This window comes from Odontesthes bonariensis, chromosome 15, assembly GCF_027942865.1.
Source record: "Odontesthes bonariensis isolate fOdoBon6 chromosome 15, fOdoBon6.hap1, whole genome shotgun sequence".
Lineage (NCBI taxonomy): Eukaryota > Metazoa > Chordata > Actinopteri > Atheriniformes > Atherinopsidae > Odontesthes > Odontesthes bonariensis.
In genome coordinates this window covers 35,805,195-35,823,943 of record NC_134520.1, presented here as the reverse complement: position 1 = coordinate 35,823,943, position 18,749 = coordinate 35,805,195, and the positions used below count along the sequence as shown (strand labels likewise).

The window sequence follows — 18,749 nt, the reverse complement described above, 5'->3', positions numbered from 1 at the left end:
TGCCCAGTGGGTGGCATCAGGGGTTAGAATGAGGAGCAGACACTGCTTTTCCTTAACCCTCCTGTTGTCTTGTTTAACCCTCCTGTTGCCTTTCGGGTCAAAAGTGAGCCACTACCATGTTTAGCTGTAGAAAAAATACCTTAAACTATCTTTTTCCATCTTGAAATGTTATGACTTTTCCTAAAGGGACCCCATCATTAGAAAAAGTCACACTTTATTTTTGTTTATGTTTCCATGTGGGCTGTACACCACTAGGGTACAAAGATTGTCTTATGGGTCATTTTTGACCCGTGAATTACAAAAACATTTAAACACCAGAAAAAAGTTCACTATTTTTTTCCCTTTCAATATAATTAATTCAGAAGTAATTACTTTACATTTGTATAATAGCAATAATAAACCTTTATTATGTAAAAGAAAACTGAGAAAACAAGAAAACTGTTGGTCCAACTGACAGTTGGTTTGTGGTTAAAAAAAAAAAGTGTAATCCCGAAAACTGGTGATTGTCTTTTTGTATTGTGTAACAAAAAATATATGATAAAAATGTAGCCTATTGAGTTGAGTTGAATAGATAAATAACAGGTGGTTTGATCATACAAAATAGATTTTGGATTTAAAATTCAATTAAGTTGCTTTATTTTGGGGCTTTGGTAGGGCGGGTCATTTTTGACCCGTAGGACAAAGGAGAGTAAACAGAATGTTAAGACCGTATAAGGGTTAATATAATAATCACCAATCAGCCATTAAAACTGCTGAAACTTGATGAAGACGCTCACATAACGTTTAAAATAAAGAGTGGGTGAAGAGGAATTTACGTTCCCATAGAAGATAAGAAGTTATTCTGAGAAGATAATTGTTGATACAACTGCTCATTGTTATCACCGTTAATAATAATAATTTTATAAAAAAAGATAGAGTTGAATAAGTCATGCATTAAAGCAATACTATGTAACATTTCTACCTTAAAATAACAGCTTGAACAAAATTGTGCGGCTAGAATGAGTTTTAATATTACGATATCCTATGCCCTTCGGGGGTCTGAGTTGGAAAAACTGCGCTATGTAACTTTGCTGGAGCGGCCCGGGAGCTGAGCGGAAGTACTTCGACTTGCTTTCTGGCACACCTACCGCAAAAACAAATAGACCCCTCTCACGCTCCCAGGTACATTTGATTACTCTTGCCCTCTCGGTCGACATAGCTTGCACCTTCTGACTCCTCGCCGGTTCGTCAACAAACGTGAAAAGTGAAAATGAAAGGGTGTTGTATTTACGACAGTGTAACCGTACATTACCTCCAAGCCTGTAGGGGGAGCTCCAGAGTGGGCTTTTTGACATTGTATCGCTTTAACTATGAGGAAGAGAAAGTCCAGGATGAGCAGGCGTGACAGACCTGTGAGGTCATGGAGAGGCTGTGGTGGACGGATAAAGCCGGAAAATGGCAGTGATGAAGCCATAAAACCGGAGTGGTTCTGCCGGAACCTGACGGTGTGACACCCGGGGGAAGTGAAGTGACCGCACCGTCTGGGTTTTCTGCTGTTTTCGGATCACAGATCAGTGTTTCAGCTGTAAAGATGTCTTCAGAGTCAGAGGAAACAGAGTCTGAAAGCACGATGGACCCTCACCACAGACTGCTGGACGTCACCTGGAAACCGGAAATAAAGATAATCACCACAGGTATCTGAGGTGTTCTCATTCACATTTGTTTTCATTTAAAGTCCGAATTAAAACTCTGCTTTGCATTTATGGACTAATGTTGCTGATATGTCCGTGTTGTGCAGGAACCGTCCAAATATCTGCTTTTAACTGGAAGACTGGGTTTCTGTGGTTGGATGAAATACCTATGATCAGTTTGTTTCACATACAAATTAACAACTTGATTTGATTGCGACATCTTCTATATTTAATTCATTGTATTAATTAAATTAATTGTATTTGTTAATATACAATTAAGCTGATGACACTTAAATATAAAAGATGTTGCAGGTTGCAGATGTTGAACACATCCCATAAAAGTCAGGACAGAGAATCTGTTTCCTTTTCCCGCTCTGTGACGTTTCCTTCTCCCGCTCTGTGACGTTTCCTTCTCCCGCTCTGTGACGTTTCCTTCTCCCGCTCTGTAACGTTTCCTTCTCCCGCTCTGTGACGTTTCCTTCTCCCGCTCTGTAACGTTTCCTTCTCCCGCTCTGTGGCGTTTCCTTCTCCCGCCCTGTAACGTTTCCTTCTCCCGCCCTGTAACGTTTCCTTCTCCGGCTCTGTGACGTTTCCTTCTCCCGCTCTGTAACGTTTCCTTCCTTCTCCCGCTCTGTGACGTTTCCTTCTCCCGCTCTGTGACGTTTCCTTCTCCCGCTCTGTGACGTTTCCTTCTCCCGCTCTGTAACGTTTCCTTCTCCCGCTCTGTGACGTTTCCTTCTCCCGCTCTGTGACGTTTCCTTCTCCCTCTCTGTGACGTTTCCTTCTCCCGCCCTGTAACGTTTCCTTCTCCGGCTCTGTGACGTTTCCTTCTCCCGCTCTGTAACGTTTCCTTCCTTCTCCCGCTCTGTGACGTTTCCTTCTCCCGTTCTGTGACGTTTCCTTCTCCCGCTCTGTGACGTTTCCTTCTCCCGCTCTGTAACGTTTCCTTCTCCCACTCTGTGACGTTTCCTTCTCCCGCTCTGTGACGTTTCCTTCTCCCGCTCTGTGACGTTTCCTTCTCCCTCTCTGTAACGTTTCCTTCTCCCGCTCTGTGACGTTTCCTTCTCCCTCTCTGTAACGTTTCCTTCTCCCACTCTGTGACGTTTCCTTCTCCCACTCTGTGACGTTTCCTTCTCCCGTTCTGTGACGTTTCCTTCTCCCGCTCTGTGACGTTTCCTTCTCCCACTCTGTGACGTTTCCTTCTCCCACTCTGTAACGTTTCCTTCTCCCACTCTGTAACGTTTCCTTCTCCCGCTCTGTGACGTTTCCTTCTCCCACTCTGTAACGTTTCCTTCTCCCACTCTGTAACGTTTCCTTCTCCCGCTCTATGACGTTTCCTTCTCCCACTCTGTGACGTTTCCTTCTCCCGCTCTGTAACGTTTCCTTCTCCCGCTCTGTGACGTTTCCTTCTCCCTCTCTGTAACGTTTCCTTCTCCCACTCTGTGACGTTTCCTTCTCCCACTCTGTAACGTTTCCTTCTCCCGCTCTGTGACGTTTCCTTCTCCCACTCTGTGACGTTTCCTTCTCCCTCTCTGTAACGTTTCCTTCTCCCACTCTGTGACGTTTCCTTCTCCCGCTCTGTGACGTTTCCTTCTCCCACTCTGTAACGTTTCCTTCTCCCTCTCTGTGACGTTTCCTTCTCCCACTCTGTAACGTTTCCTTCTCCCGCTCTGTGACGTTTCCTTCTCCCGCTCTGTAACGTTTCCTTCTCCCGCTCTGTAACGTTTCCTTCTCCCGCTCTGTGACGTTTCCTTCCTTCTCCCACTCTGTGGCGTTTCCTTCTCCCGCTCTGTAACGTTTCCTTCTCCCGCTCTGTGACGTTTCCTTCTCCCGCTCTGTCACGTTTCCTTCTCCCACTCTGTCACGTTTCCTTCTCCCACTCTGTAACGTTTCCTTCTCCCACTCTGTAACGTTTCCTTCTCCCACTCTGTGACGTTTCCTTCTCCCACTCTGTAACGTTTCCTTCTCCCGCTCTGTGACGTTTCCTTCTCCCGCTCTGTCACGTTTCCTTCTCCCACTCTGTGACGTTTCCTTCTCCCGCTCTGTGACGTTTCCTTCTCCCTCTCTGTGACGTTTCCTTCTCCCGCTCTGTGACGTTTCCTTCTCCCTCTCTGTAACGTTTCCTTCTCCCACTCTGTGACGTTTCCTTCTCCCACTCTGTGACGTTTCCTTCTCCCGTTCTGTGACGTTTCCTTCTCCCGCTCTGTGACGTTTCCTTCTCCCACTCTGTGACGTTTCCTTCTCCCACTCTGTAACGTTTCCTTCTCCCACTCTGTAACGTTTCCTTCTCCCGCTCTGTGACGTTTCCTTCTCCCACTCTGTAACGTTTCCTTCTCCCACTCTGTAACGTTTCCTTCTCCCGCTCTATGACGTTTCCTTCTCCCACTCTGTGACGTTTCCTTCTCCCGCTCTGTAACGTTTCCTTCTCCCGCTCTGTGACGTTTCCTTCTCCCTCTCTGTAACGTTTCCTTCTCCCACTCTGTGACGTTTCCTTCTCCCACTCTGTAACGTTTCCTTCTCCCGCTCTGTGACGTTTCCTTCTCCCACTCTGTGACGTTTCCTTCTCCCTCTCTGTAACGTTTCCTTCTCCCACTCTGTAACGTTTCCTTCTCCCGCTCTGTGACGTTTCCTTCTCCCGCTCTGTAACGTTTCCTTCTCCCGCTCTGTAACGTTTCCTTCTCCCGCTCTGTGACGTTTCCTTCCTTCTCCCACTCTGTGGCGTTTCCTTCTCCCGCTCTGTAACGTTTCCTTCTCCCGCTCTGTGACGTTTCCTTCTCCCGCTCTGTCACGTTTCCTTCTCCCACTCTGTCACGTTTCCTTCTCCCACTCTGTAACGTTTCCTTCTCCCACTCTGTAACGTTTCCTTCTCCCACTCTGTGACGTTTCCTTCTCCCACTCTGTAACGTTTCCTTCTCCCGCTCTGTGACGTTTCCTTCTCCCGCTCTGTCACGTTTCCTTCTCCCACTCTGTGACGTTTCCTTCTCCCGCTCTGTGACGTTTCCTTCTCCCTCTCTGTGACGTTTCCTTCTCCCGCTCTGTGACGTTTCCTTCTCCCGCTCTGTAACGTTTCCTTCTCCCACTCTGTGACGTTTCCTTCTCCCACTCTGTGACGTTTCCTTCTCCCACTCTGTGACGTTTCCTTCTCCCACTCTGTGACGTTTCCTTCTCCCGCTCTGTAACGTTTCCTTCTCCCGCTCTGTAAAGTTTCCTTCTCCCGCTCTGTGACGTTTCCTTCTCCCGCTCTGTGACGTTTCCTTCTCCCGCTCTGTAACGTTTCCTTCTCCCGCTCTGTGACGTTTCCTTCTCCCACTCTGTAACATTTCCTTCTCCCACTCTGTAACCTTTCCTTCTCCCACTCTGTAACGTTTCCTTCTCCCACTCTGTGACGTTTCCTTCTCCCGCTCTGTAACGTTTCCTTCTCCCGCTCTGTGACATTTCCTTCTCCCGCTCTGTGACGTTTCCTTCTCCCGCTCTGTGACGTTTCCTTCTCCCGCTCTGTAACGTTTCCTTCTCCCACTCTGTAACGTTTCCTTCTCCCGCTCTGTAACGTTTCCTTCTCCCGCTCTGTAACGTTTCAGACTTCCAGCAGCATCATTTCTGTAATGATGAGAGGATTCTTGCTCACCAGCAGCTCTGTGATGAGAGGAACTCCAGCCTGGAGGCACCAGGACCTCCACAAGTTAAAGAAGAACACGACGAACTCTGCACCAGTCAGATGGAACAGATTATTTGGGGTAGAATCACAGTCCACCATCTAAATCCAAATTCACAAATCCAGACTGTTTTATTTGCTGCTACATTATTAAATGTCCAAATGTCCTTTCAGAAACAACATCTTATAAACATCTATAACAATATTCCCTTAAAAAGAACAGTTCAAAGTAATGTTTGTCATGAAAACCATGTCTGTGATGAGTTTAAACACTCTGGAACTACAGTGTGAAAGAGTGTTACGTTGTGGAGCTTTGCTAACGCTTAAAACTATGTCAGATGTGGGCTTTCTTATCATCGTATTAGCAACCAAATCCGGTTTTATTTATTTAGTTTACTGATGTTTATTATTATTATTATTATTATTATTATTATTATTATTTACCCTACTCTTCATACTGTAGATTTGTATATAGCTGATGTTTACTCTCTATTTTTATTCTATTCTATTTGCTTGTTTTTCTGTACGCTGTTGCAACACAATAATTTCCCAAATTGGGATGAATAAAGCATCTATCTATCTATCTATCTATCTATCTATCTCTGCCACTTCAGATCTCAAGCAAACAGGCTGTAAAGAGGAGGAGGAGGAGAAGGAGGTTCTTGCTGCTCAGCTGTCCTGTAACCAGGAGAAGAACTCCAGGCTGGACCAGGAAGAACCTCCACAAATTAAAGCGGAACAGGAGGAACTCTGCACCAGTCAGAATGAAGAGCAGCTCCTACTGAAGCAGGAGACTGACATCTTTATGAAGACTTCTAACTATCAGGAAAGTGACCAGAGTGAACCGCAACCAAACAGTAACCAGCTTCTTTCTCAGAACTTTCTTGTGGCTGAGAGGCGAGAAGAAAGCAACCACGAAGACTACGGTTCAACGAGGAATGCAGGGCTGAAGCAGAGTGAGACAAATCCCCGAAACGTTAGTCAAATTGACAAAGTAGATAATTGTCCGACGTCAGATAGTGACGCGTGTAAAAAGTCAGTGAGATGTGACTTTTGTGGTAAGGAATTTAGGTTTAATTCTGAACTTCGGAAACATTCAACAGCCCACACGGGTGAAAAGCCGTATGCTTGCAAAACTTGCGGTAAAACATTTAGTCATTTATCAACATTGAAATCTCATCTAAAAATCCACACTGGTGAGAAGTCATATTCGTGTAAAATATGCGGGAAAAGCTTCACTCAAAGTACAAATCTGACCATGCATATGAGGATTCACACAGGTGAAAGACCATACTCGTGCAACACCTGCTGGAAAACTTTCACTCAAAGTGGCAGTTTGGCTGCTCACATGAGAACTCACACGGGTGAAAAATCCTATTCGTGTGAAGTGTGCGGGAAAAGTTTCAGACAAAGTGGGATTTTAACTATCCACATGAGAACTCACACGGGGGAAAAGTCCTACTCGTGTGAAGTGTGCAGTAGAAGCTTCAGACACGGTCATACTCTGTTGAGCCATTTGAGAACTCATACAGGTGAGAAGCCACATACGTGTGAAAAATGCGGTAAAACCTTCAGTCAAAGTGGCACGTTGACTGTCCATATGAGAACTCACACAGATCAGAGGTCTTATTCCTGTGAAACATGTGGGAAAAGTTTCAAACACGCTGACACTTTGTTGTACCACATGAGAACTCACACCGGGGAGAGGCCGTTTCCCTGCAAAACATGCGGGAAAAGATTCAGGCATAGAGGCACTCTGATGGTCCACATGAGAACTCACACAGGTGAGAAGCCATATTCTTGTGAAATATGTGGTCGAAGTTTCACTGAAAGTGGAAAATTGACGAGCCACATAAGAACGCACACAGGGGAGGTGCTGCAGTCCTGAGTCGGCTTCGGGGAAATTATCTGGGGAGCAAAGCTTAAAAAAAACGTCAAAATTAAAAGTTAAATGTGAAAGCTTTTCAATTTAAACCATCTTTAGACCATTTAATAACTAACAAATTAGTTTATTATATTTATACAGAGCTGGTAAACTGCCTAGTTTAGGAAATTACAGCTTCATTGGTTTTGTCTGCATCCTTTCAAAAGTAATTGAAAGAATATTTCTAGATAAATTAGATTAATTTATCATTCACCAGTAAAACTATTCACCCCCCCTCGCTGCATTAGCGGTTTAATAATTTAAATGTTTACTTTAAAGCCCTTAAATAATTAGTAAACAATGACACAGATGAAAACTCATCAGATTTTGTATGTTTTGATGATGCCTCTAAATGATGCTATCCATACAAAGGTTTTCAGATGGATTCCCTAACATAAGACTTCTGGATTCCTGGTTTTCCTACCTGCCGGTGCATGATAAATGAGGCACTAGTGTCGTGTTTAGATTTGATTCACAGTTTTATGGATGATCTATCCACAAAGTTAAACCTGGTGCATGATTGGTCATTTACTGGTGAATCAGGGTTTGTATGCAGATGATCTTTTGGTCTTCAGTCTGAGAAGTGCTGACTTCAGCAGGTCCTTTCTATTTGGAACATCATATCAAACTGTTAATAAGTTTTATCATGATCCTAAAAACCAAGCACAACAAACATCTGGCATTTCCTGAATTATGTAATAAATAAATATCTTGGACATTTTATCACAGAACATATAACAGATGAAGAGTTTTATAGACGATGATTTTAAAATTTTGCAGCCTCAGTGTCTTGTATAGCTAAATTGTTTTGGGACAGTCTAATATCTGGTTTTGTCATATACAACATCAATGGTTAACTCCATGTGGGAGACAGATTTATACATAATTTAAAATGTGTTTTTTGTGTGTTCAATGTAATGTCTTGTTTTTATTCTGGATCGATGGGTCTTTAACTGCCCGCTCAACCATATGGTTGAGCACATTTTGGGTCACTATATCTCAATGAGATGAGTGCCTAACTTAGCTTAACCTGGTTGAGCCATCTCTACCACTTGGCTGAGGTACGTTGCGCTAAAGAAATCCACTAGAGGGCACTGTGTCTTTAAATAGTATTCTTTGTCATCCCCCTCCAACTAGGAAGTCAGAAACACGAAAATCCTTCCCAACATGTTGACTTTTTTTAGTAAAACTTTGAAAGGTAGGAATAATTTTTTGACATATGATAGTGTTAGAGACCTTACTAAACAGAATTATGTTACTTGATACCACCTAAAAACCTAAATTAAATGTCTAATAATTTTTTAAAAACATGCTCGACCAAATAGTTGATTTGTCGCTTTATGGTAAATGTAGCAAATTAAGCTAATGTAATTAAAATGTACTTTTTTGCTATAAAATCAAAACTAATTTTCATCTATGGCTGTAAATATGAAACATTAAGTGTTATTACAATGTTATAAATCATGAATATGCTGAGATAATTATTTTACAAAGTAATTTTTGTGACTTTCTGAGTTGATATTAGTAAATATGGTAAACCCCTAGAATAAATGTGGAAAAATCATCATTTTTGCAACTAATTCCGTTTTAACTAAATGACACAGGCTGGTATATTAATATTACTACCGTTTTTAATAAGAATTTCATTTTAACTTGTTCTACAACTACTAGATGGACACTAAAACCTTCTATGGTACAAAGCCGCGCACTCTTCTGGCCCTCGTACCAGAAAATCCTCAGGAATCTGATGGTGATCTGAGTGATGATGATGACCAAGTAGAAGATCCTGATTATCAGCCCACACAAGCAGATGGTACTGGAGACAGCTCTTTTGAATCCCTGGATGAGGAGGAGGCTCCCTCAACAAGCAGAGCTTCTACACAGCCACCTCGTAAGAAGAGCAGAAAAGGGAAACACACCCTAAAAACTGTTTCCTTGGAGGAGCCAGATGACAACCCTGACCCAAGTTACACCCCAAGCTCAAACAAAAGCTCAAGAAGAATCTGGAAGCATGAAGACATTGAAGAATTCTAGGTTTCAAATTCAAGATTTGAACCCCCTGATACTTCAAAATGCTCTTCACTAATGAGATGATTGAACATATCGCACATCATACTAATTTGTACTCTGCTCAAGAGTTGGGGGATCCAATCAAGACTAGCCCTGAAGAGATAGAGCATTTCTTAGCGATCCTTCTCTTTATGGGTGTTTTCAATTTCCCATCGCTGGAGGACTACTGGCACCATGAATCACGTTTCAACGTGATAGCTGATATCATGCCAAGGAAGAGATTCCAGCTGTTACGCCGATACATTCATTTCAATGATAATCAGCAGTGGAATGAGAGTCCGGACCGATTTTACAAAATCCGTCCCCTTTTTGAAATGCTTCGTGAGCGGTGTCTCCTGATACCATCCACTCACAAGCACAGTGTTGATGAGGTCATGGTAGCATATAAAGGCACAAGGGCTGGCACCCTCCGCCAGTATATCGCCAACAAGCCAGACAAGTGGGGCTTTAAATTATTCTGTCGAGCAAGTTCATCTGGCATCATCCACGACTTTCTGCTTTATCAAGGGGCATCCACGTTCTTCAATGTTGACCTCAGTGAACAGGAACAAACGCTACTTCTGGGCGCAAAAGTAGTGACAACGCTGTGCAGATCCATAATAGAGCCCCAGTTGTCTGTTGTCTTTTGTGACAACTTCTTCACAAGTTTCAACTTGGTCCAGAACCTGCACACTGCCCTGGGTGTCAAGTGCATCGGCACCGTACGACCAAACCGTACTGGTGGAGCTCCCTTGATGGCAGACAAAGACCTGAAGAAAAGGGGCGTGGAGCCTGTGATTATAGGGCTGCTGAAGGGGTTATTGCAGTGAAATGGTTCGATAACAAATGTGTCAACCTGCTAAGTAATGCCTGTGGGATCATGCCTTTTTCAACAGTGAAACGGTGGTGCAGAGAGTCCCGAGCAAAGATAAAAATCCCATGCCCATCACTCATCCCTGCCTATAATGAGCATATGGGAGGAATCGATCTTTCCGACATGCTTGTACACCTGTACAACACCCCGGCCAAGTCAAGGAGATGGTATGTCCCCCTGTTCGGATACATCCTTGACCTCTGCATCGCAAATTCCTGGCTGCTCTACAAAAGGGACAGTGGCCTCCTGAATGAGAAACCCATGTCTCTCAAACGGTTCCGCCTGGCAGTCGCCCACAGTTTGAACCAGTTCAATAAGTCAGCATCCAAAGTTGGCCGACCATCTTTCAGCGCTCCACCAACAGAGAAGACAGGATACAGCCCAAGACCCTCACGACCAAAACCACAACCAGATGTGCGCTACGACTACTTGGGACACTGGCCTGTTCACTGTGAAAAGCGAGGGCGATGCAACCATTGTCCAAAGGGAGTGTCTAGGTGGAAATGCAACAAATGCAGTGTTTTCTTGTGTTTGAATGCAAAACAGGAATGCTTTGCAGCATATCACCAGAGGTAAAGTGGATCTAATGCACAAAAAGCATTTGTGCTGTTGCACAACCACACAGATGAGTTTTTTTTGAGGTGAAAAGGTCGAAAATGTGATGTTTAAATATGTTTGGAAATGTTTTCCTGTGTTTGCAATGTTTTTTCAAAGTTTAAATGGTAACCAGCAATACTAGTTCCATGAGAAATGTGACTCTTGTGTCCCATAAAACATGACTGCTGTTGCACCAACACAGACGAGGTGTGTTGAGATATTAAAGCGAGAAATGCAAATGTTTATATTGTTTTGCAGTATTTTCTTTTCCTTTTTGAATGCAAAAATGAATGTTTTGCTCTGTTACATATAATCAAAAGTGGATTGAATGTGAGAATTTTGTGCTGTTGCACTTTAACACAGATACAGTCAAGATGGGAAAATTAGAAATGCAATATTTCCTTGTTCGAAGCAATATTTTCCTTGGTTGAAATAAAACCAGCAGTGTTTTGTGGCATACTAACAGAAATAAAGTGTATCCAGTGCCCCAGACATTTTTTGTTGTTTATTTCTTCATAAATTAGCATTTTATTTGAATTTATCTACTGTTCCTGGTATTTTCATGAAGTTATGCACTTAAACCATTAAGTGAAATCTCAACCGTTTGGTAGAGATCAATATTTTAAAAACCACAGGGTCTGTTAAAAAAAAAAAAATCATTGATTTTTCTTATGACTCCCCCAAGGGTAAAAGAAATGCAAAGAAATATTTTTTTCACATTTTTTTTCTTGGTGGGGTTGTAAAGTTTGTATCAATTAATAAATGATTTGATGTATGTCAGACCTTGTGAGAAAGCTCAAATAAAACCTGGTTTCTCTCTGTCATACGCCACAATTAATCTGTGGCCGTCAGATTGCCCAGAGGGTGCAAATCAAAATCTGCCATCGAGCACGTTTACTGGTCCAAGTTCCAGAATAAGTTGGTTAAATGTTCAGCCTGTTCAGAGTAACAGAAGAGGAAATAAATCTTAAAGTCATAATGTTACTTTTGACCTGCTCATAGCTGCAGTTTGTCCATACAGTGCAAACAGGTTATTAGTGACACACTCACTGGTTTGGGTTGCAACCTCTTGCAGGAGTTCCTGGATATGTGAAGCACTCTGCTGTCCAACTCTTTCCAAACCTTCTCTGATGGGTTTTGGTTGGATGATTGTGGAAGCAAAGTCATGTGCAGCACTCCTTCGCTTTTTTAGTTACAGTTCTTACAGATCCTGGAGTTGGTTTTCATTTGTTCTGAAGTGGATAGAAGAGAGAAGAACAAATAACTGGCAGATCATCATGTACACCTCACACCTTTTCAATTCAATTCATTTTTATTTATATAGCGCCAAAAACAACAAATGTCATCTCAAGGCACTTAAATAATAAAGTCCAATTCAAGCCAATTGGAATTCAATTAATTGTAATCATAATTATTAAACCCAGTAAGTGGTGGAAAACCTGAAGATAAAACTGGGTTTTTCTTTGGAATAAATCTTGTTGCCACCTCTGATATGTCTGACTGTAAATGCTCTGATTGATCATCGTGCTCCTTTCTGACTGTGATCATTAAATATTCTGAACATGAACTAACGTTCTACGGTTCTTCTTATACGCGTTACTGTTGGTGTAGAAGGTGTGTGTATTGTTGGACTTTCCTGGCCAGGACACCAGGAAAAAGAGTTATTTAATCTCAAGAGTTATTATTCCCGGTTAAATGAAATGTTCAAATGAATGAATGAATGAATGTTGGAAGCCAAGGTTGTTTTTTTTTTGGGGGGGGGGGGGAGCAAAAACATGCAAGTTCTATCAAGCAAAGCAGAAGCCAGATATTCATCAGAACATGTGCACAGATAGTACGGCAGGAATATTAATCTGCGTAACATCCAAAGACAAACTGGTGGTGGAAGGAAGGTGGCCTTGAAGAGAATGGAGGTAATACCATAATTTGTTTAAGAAGAGGTCGAACAGGTCTGAATGATCCTGTTCAGGACCCAAACACCAAACTATCAGAAGGAGGAGGCACAGACGGGCGGTGACAGTGAGAGGTCACCTGTTCAAAAAGAAACCAAAGATGCCGCTGAGGCAGGAATACACCACAACCCAAACTGAGTAGCTTCCCAACAGGGGAACCACAAGAAGGGGGACAACACTGATCTGGCAAATGGAGAATCTGTAAGTACAGGGAGGGTCGATGAGCAGAGTGACAACGGGTGGGTGATTCCCAGGAGACAGGTGTGACCGAGACCAGACACCCGAGGACATCTGGGGGTAAAGAACGCAACAGAATCTAACTGAGGACTGAAACAGCCATTTCCTAGTAAAATATGCGGGAAAAGATTCAGACGCACAAATCATCTGAAAGTCCACATGAGAATTCACACAGGAGAGAAGCCATTTCTTTGTAAAATATTTTTGTAAAATTGAATTCCCTAATTAGAACTCACTTAGGTCAGAAGTGGTACTAAAATGTCAGCAGGAAACGTTTATCCAGCAAGCAAAGCTTGGGACATAAGGAGTGAATGAGTTCTAATGTGATGAGACTGCGCTGTGGGAGATGGGATGATTAAAATCTGGTTTTCATCTCTTTTAGACCTGCCAACTTTGACCTATTCTCTCTATTTGTCTTGTTGTCCTCTGTTTGTCCATTTATATCTCCCTCTGCTACTCAACTGCTTCAGCTCCGCTGTCGAAGGGACAGATACAGGAAATCTTTCCTGCCACATGCCATCACTCTGTATAATAACAGTTAATCATTGTTCTGCACTAATTATGTTCATTATGGTCATTTCAATTTCGCACAACTGCATTTGTTGCAAATTTTGCTGTACATATTTTACATATACATATCTACATATTTATACACATTCCAAACTGAATCTCAGCTGGTACTGCTTTTAAGTTGCATTTATATTTTACGGCACTTTTACATTTTATAGCATTTTTATATTCTATTTCATTTCATTTATAACCTTGTCTGTATGCTGCAACTGCAAAGTAATTTCCCAGCTGGGAGTAATAAAGTACTTCTATTCTATTCTATTAACTGGCCACAAGTTTAATTGATTTGATGCTATATTTTTCATTTTTATTCCTTTAAGTCCATCTCAGTTGTGCACAAAACCCCCCAAGAGCTCCCTGCTCTTCTCAGAGCCTAAATGAAACAAACAATCATATTTACAGGTCAGAAGTGTAACCGAGTACTTTTACTCAAGTATCCTCAGAGGATTGAGGGGTCGTCTATCGGTCAGTAGGTTGGTGTTTCAGTCCCTTTCTCCAGAGGTTCAGAAGACTGAACCCGACCGTACACTTGGTGTATGACAGAAGGATGTTATCTTGTAAAATGTTGTGTGTTTGTTTGTTTGTTTATTTATTAGGAGCCCCATTAGCTGCAGCAAGCTGCCGCTATTCTTCCTGGGGACCTCATCAAAATACATTACAAATAAAGTACTTTACAAAAAATAATTTCATGGCATTGAGTATATTATATAGTGCATTAATCAAAATTCACAATTCCATTACAAATTACATGAAATTCAGAACATAAATACACAGTTTCCTTCCATCTAATCCAGTCATGATAGTTCCATACATACTAAATCAGTCCACAAGGCCCTTACCATTAAACAGGTACTTTAAGGTCTTTTTAAACAAAGATTTACCATCAATTTGTGAAATGGGTTTTGGAAGCTGATTCCATTCCTGCATGCCCCTATAAATCACTGTTCTTTTAAAGCATTCTCCTTTTATGCAGTGTGAACTGCATAAAAAAAACCTCCACCAGCTTATTTGTTTTTAAAAAAAGAAGCAGTTTGTGTTTGAAGGCGGAACTTAAAAAAAGTGAACTCGCTGTTTCCGTCGGAGCTTTACACAGGAAACAGGAACTGAACTGAAAGCGTTAGCAGAGTTAGCTTCGGTGTGTTGTCTGAGCTGAATCTGTGAGTGTGAGCAGGAACAATGTCTTCAGTTCAGCATCTGAGAGAGTTTATCAGCCAGCGGCTCACTGCTGCTGCTGAGGAAATATTCTCAGAGTTTGAGAAAACCATCGTCCGGTACGAGGAGGAGATCGACCGGCAGCGCAGGCTGCTGGATGTCACCTGGAAACCCGGAATAAAGCTCCACACAGCAGGTGAGGAACACTGAGATGGATGTAAATCTTTCAGTTACCAAAAGAGTCAAATTAGTATAAGAAATTCAGTTTAAAAAAAAAAAAAAAAACCTAATCCCAAAATAATGAACGTTATCACGTCTAAAAGTAGAAAAAAAAAACAGACAATAATAAGCATTATATGTTATTCAGCATCAAGAAAAAGTAAATAAGATTCAATTTAAAGCTTAAGAAAAGGAATATAAGATATAATCTAATGACTAATTATGGAACAATTAATATAAATGAAATGATTAAACTGTTTTATGCCACCAGAAATGAATAATCTAGAAGCTCTTTGTGGGTTTTAGACTGGAATTAAGATTTGTTCCCATTTCCTTAGCTGCATGTGTGAAAAACAGCAAAGATAACACAGTCTGACAGACAGAAAACAGGATTTCTGCAGCAACAAGGTGATTCCCAAAGAGCTGTTAGCTGAAAACTTGGCATATCTCAGCATGGTGTGCAGTGTGTCCTTAAAACATTTGAGGAAACTGGACAAGTGGAGGACAAAAGAAGAAGTGTCAGGCCTAAAGAACTATCTCCAGCAGATGAACAGGATCTGAAAGTGATGTCCTTAAGAAATAGAATCAATCTGCTGTTATTGTGGTCATTGGTGGTTTCATTCTGTTCCATTAATGTCCTTCCAGATGATGAAGAGTGAGTCTGGATGTTGTAGTTTTTAGGTGGTTACCTGGTCAGTCAGATGTTCCTGCTGGCTGTGGGGGATTCAACTGTCCAATAACATCTGAGTGTTTTACTCTTTTAAAAAGCTGAAATTTGAATATGCATACTCTCAAAATCCACATTCATTGTTTAACTGCAACATTAATATTATTTGATGAACAGATTAATTAGAATCTTGTTTCACTGTTGAAATATTTTCAGTCCTTGATGTATTTTCTAACATCTTTCTGATGGTCACCAACAGCCTCTTTGTGTTTTTATTCCACCCAGATCTCCCACAGCATTTTATCTGGAACAACGAGGAGGTTCTTGCTGGCCAGCAGCTCTGTAACCAGAGGAGGAACTCCAATGCTGACCGGGAGGAACCAGAACTTCCAGAGTTTAAAGAGGAAGAGCAAGTTGTTCTGAAGCTGGAGACCGATTCCATTCTGGTGACTCCCACTTATCAGGAAACTGACCACAGTGAACCAGAACCAAACAGCGACCACCTCCTCTATCAAAACTGTCCTGAAGCTGAGAGCCAAGATCAGGAAGGAAGCACGTTTCAAGACTCTGGATCAAGTCGAATTGAAGAGCAGAGACATCACAGTGACAATGTGGACAACTCTCTGATGTCAGAGAGTCTTTGTAATACCGACACAGCTAAAAAGTTGATAGAATGTGATGTTTGTGGAAAAGCCTTTAAGTTTAGGTCCCAAATTAAGACTCATTACAGGGTGCACACGGGCGAGAAGCCGTTTTATTGCAAAATATGCGGAAATAGTTTCACTTTACGCAGTACTTTGAATGCCCACACGAGAATTCACACTGGAGAGAAGCCGTTTCTTTGTAAAATATGCGGGAAAAGATTCAGACGCACAAATCATCTGAAAGTCCACATGAGAATTCACACAGGAGAGAAGCCATTTCCTTGCAAAATATGTGGGAAAAGTTTCAGACGGACAAATCAATTGAATTCCCACAATAGAACTCACTTAGGTCAGAAGTGGTACTAAAATGTCAGCAGGAAACGTTTATCCAGTAAGAAAAGCTTGGGACATAAGGAGTGAATGTGTTCTAATGTGATGAGACTGTTGGAGATGGGATGATTAAAATCTGGGTTTCATCTCTTTCAGACTGCCAATAGACCTGCCAACTTTGACCTATTCTCTCTATTTGTCCTGTTGTCCTCAGTTTGGCCATTTATCTCTCCCTCTGCTACTTAACTGGGCCACAAGTTTGACTTGATGCTATATTTTTCATTTTTATTCCTTTAAAGGTATAGTTCGCCTCTTTTGACATGAAGCTGTATGACATCCCATATCAGCAACATCATTTCTGAACATCTTCTTACCCCCTGCTGCGTCCTGTGAGCCGAGTTCCAGCCTCGTTTTGGTGTTGATGAAGGTAGTCCGGCTAGTTGGCTGGGGTTTAAAAAATAAAGCGTTTTGCTTCTCAGAACAATATGCGTTCAAAAGAGTAATACATTTACATCACAAAATCGTTCTCCAGGAAAAAGTCAGACCTCACAATCTCTTAGCGCTATTTTTTCCTCCCTTCATATCAATGCGTTTAGCCACCTAGCGATAGCCGCACCTGTTACGGTGTTTGCTGCTCGGAAGCAGGGGACTGCTCGGTCTGCACTTCGGTATGCACAGCAGGTAAACAAAAGAAAAGGAAGGAAAGGAAACAAAAGAAAAGAAAAGGAAAGGAAGGAAAGAGAAGGAAAGGAAATTAAAGGAAACAAAAGAAAAGGAAAGAAAGAAGGAAATGAAAGGAAAGAGAAGGAAAGCAAAGACAACAAAAGGAAAAGAAACAAAAGGAAACAAAAGGAAAGAAAGGAAAGACGCCTGCCGACAGCCGTGCCTGTTACGGTGTTTGCTGCTCAGGTGGCTGAACGCAGTGATACGAAGGGAGAGAAAATAGGGCCAAGCGATTGTGAGGTCTGACTTTTTCCTGGAGAACGATTTTGTGATGCAAATGTATTACTCTGTTGAACGCATATTGTTTTGAGAAGCAAAACGCTTTATTTTTTAAACCCCAGCCAACTAGCCGGACTACCTTCATCAACACCAAAACGAGGCTGGAACTCTGCTCACAGGACGCAGCAGGGGGTAAGAAGATGTTCAGAAATGATGTTGCTGATATGGGATGTTACACAGCTTCATGTCAAAAGAGGCAAACTATCCCTTTAAGTCCATCTCAGTTGTGCTGAAAACCCCCCAAGAGCTCTCTGCTCTTCTCAGAGCCTAAATTAAACAAACAATCATATTTACAGGGCAGAAGTGTAACAGAGTACTTTTACTCAAGTATCCTCAGAGGGTTGAGGGGCGGTCTATCGGTCAGTAGGTTGGTGTTTCAGTCCCTTTCTCCAGAGGTTCAGAAGACTGAACCCGACCGTACACCTGGTGTATGACAGAAGGATGTTGTTAGCCCGATTCTTTTATTGGAAGCCCAAGAACAAGCTGGAGAAGTCTTAAGTTAAACAAAGTATTTATTGGTGGTCACGTAAGTCAAGTATCAGCGCTGGACTCGGAGAGACAGAGTTCTCGCATAAAATCCGTCCGACCGAGTCCCGATATCCGGAAACATTTCATATTTATGTTCACCATTATGTCAGAGGTTGTACCTACACTTGACAACGTATCATTAAACATTTACTAGTGATGTGAGCAGGCCATCCACCATCTTCGTCGTGTTCTTTGGATGTGATAAACAACGTGTGTGTGAGTGTTGTTTCAGGCGTGCATCTACTGCACCAGACCTGTCTGTCCTAAGAGACGCTTTATCTGACCCAGTTATTTTATCCCGCTGCGTCATCTTAAAGTCTTGGACATACATTGCGTTTGTATGGCAAGGCAATTTTATTTATAGAGCACAATTCATAAACAAGGCAAATTCAAAGTGCTTCACAGCTACACAAGAAGGCAATAAAATCATTAATAAATAAATAAATAATAATAATAAAAATTAAAAAACCCATTAAAAATAATCAATTAATTAATTTAAAAGTGACGAGTGCAGATAAAATACTTTCAGGTGTCATATGCACAGCTAAATAGAACCGTTTTCAGCCTGGATTTATGAGCAGAGTGTAAACGTACAAACATAGATTATTTAGTGAACTACAGAATATGAATACATAAAGTCTAAGAATAAAGCCAATTTATAACAATGTTGTCTTGTAAAATG

General features: G+C 41.8%; 2 protein-coding genes across 4 annotated transcripts; both read left to right on the top strand.

The window, feature by feature from the left end:
- Positions 1–1,363: 1,363 nt before the first annotated feature.
- LOC142400844 (uncharacterized) lies at positions 1,364–10,074 on the top strand. 3 transcript variants are annotated; one of them, XM_075486080.1, is made up of 4 exons: positions 1,364–1,673; positions 5,249–5,404; positions 5,937–6,298; positions 8,918–10,074. In XM_075486080.1, exons 1-4 carry the CDS (start codon positions 1,571–1,573, stop codon positions 9,278–9,280), a joined length of 984 nt encoding a protein of 327 aa, XP_075342195.1. In that variant the 5' UTR covers positions 1,364–1,570; the 3' UTR covers positions 9,281–10,074. The 3 variants fall into 3 exon arrangements, with proteins under 3 accessions (XP_075342195.1, XP_075342194.1, XP_075342193.1); XM_075486079.1 differs by having other exon boundaries at positions 5,937–7,106; XM_075486078.1 differs by having other exon boundaries at positions 5,937–10,074.
- Positions 10,075–14,633: 4,559 nt separating this feature from the next.
- On the top strand, positions 14,634–16,713 carry LOC142400851 (uncharacterized). The gene is made up of 2 exons (XM_075486087.1): positions 14,634–14,873; positions 15,849–16,713. Exons 1-2 carry the CDS (start codon positions 14,702–14,704, stop codon positions 16,571–16,573), a joined length of 897 nt encoding a protein of 298 aa, XP_075342202.1. The 5' UTR covers positions 14,634–14,701; the 3' UTR covers positions 16,574–16,713.
- Positions 16,714–18,749: the final 2,036 nt, after the last annotated feature.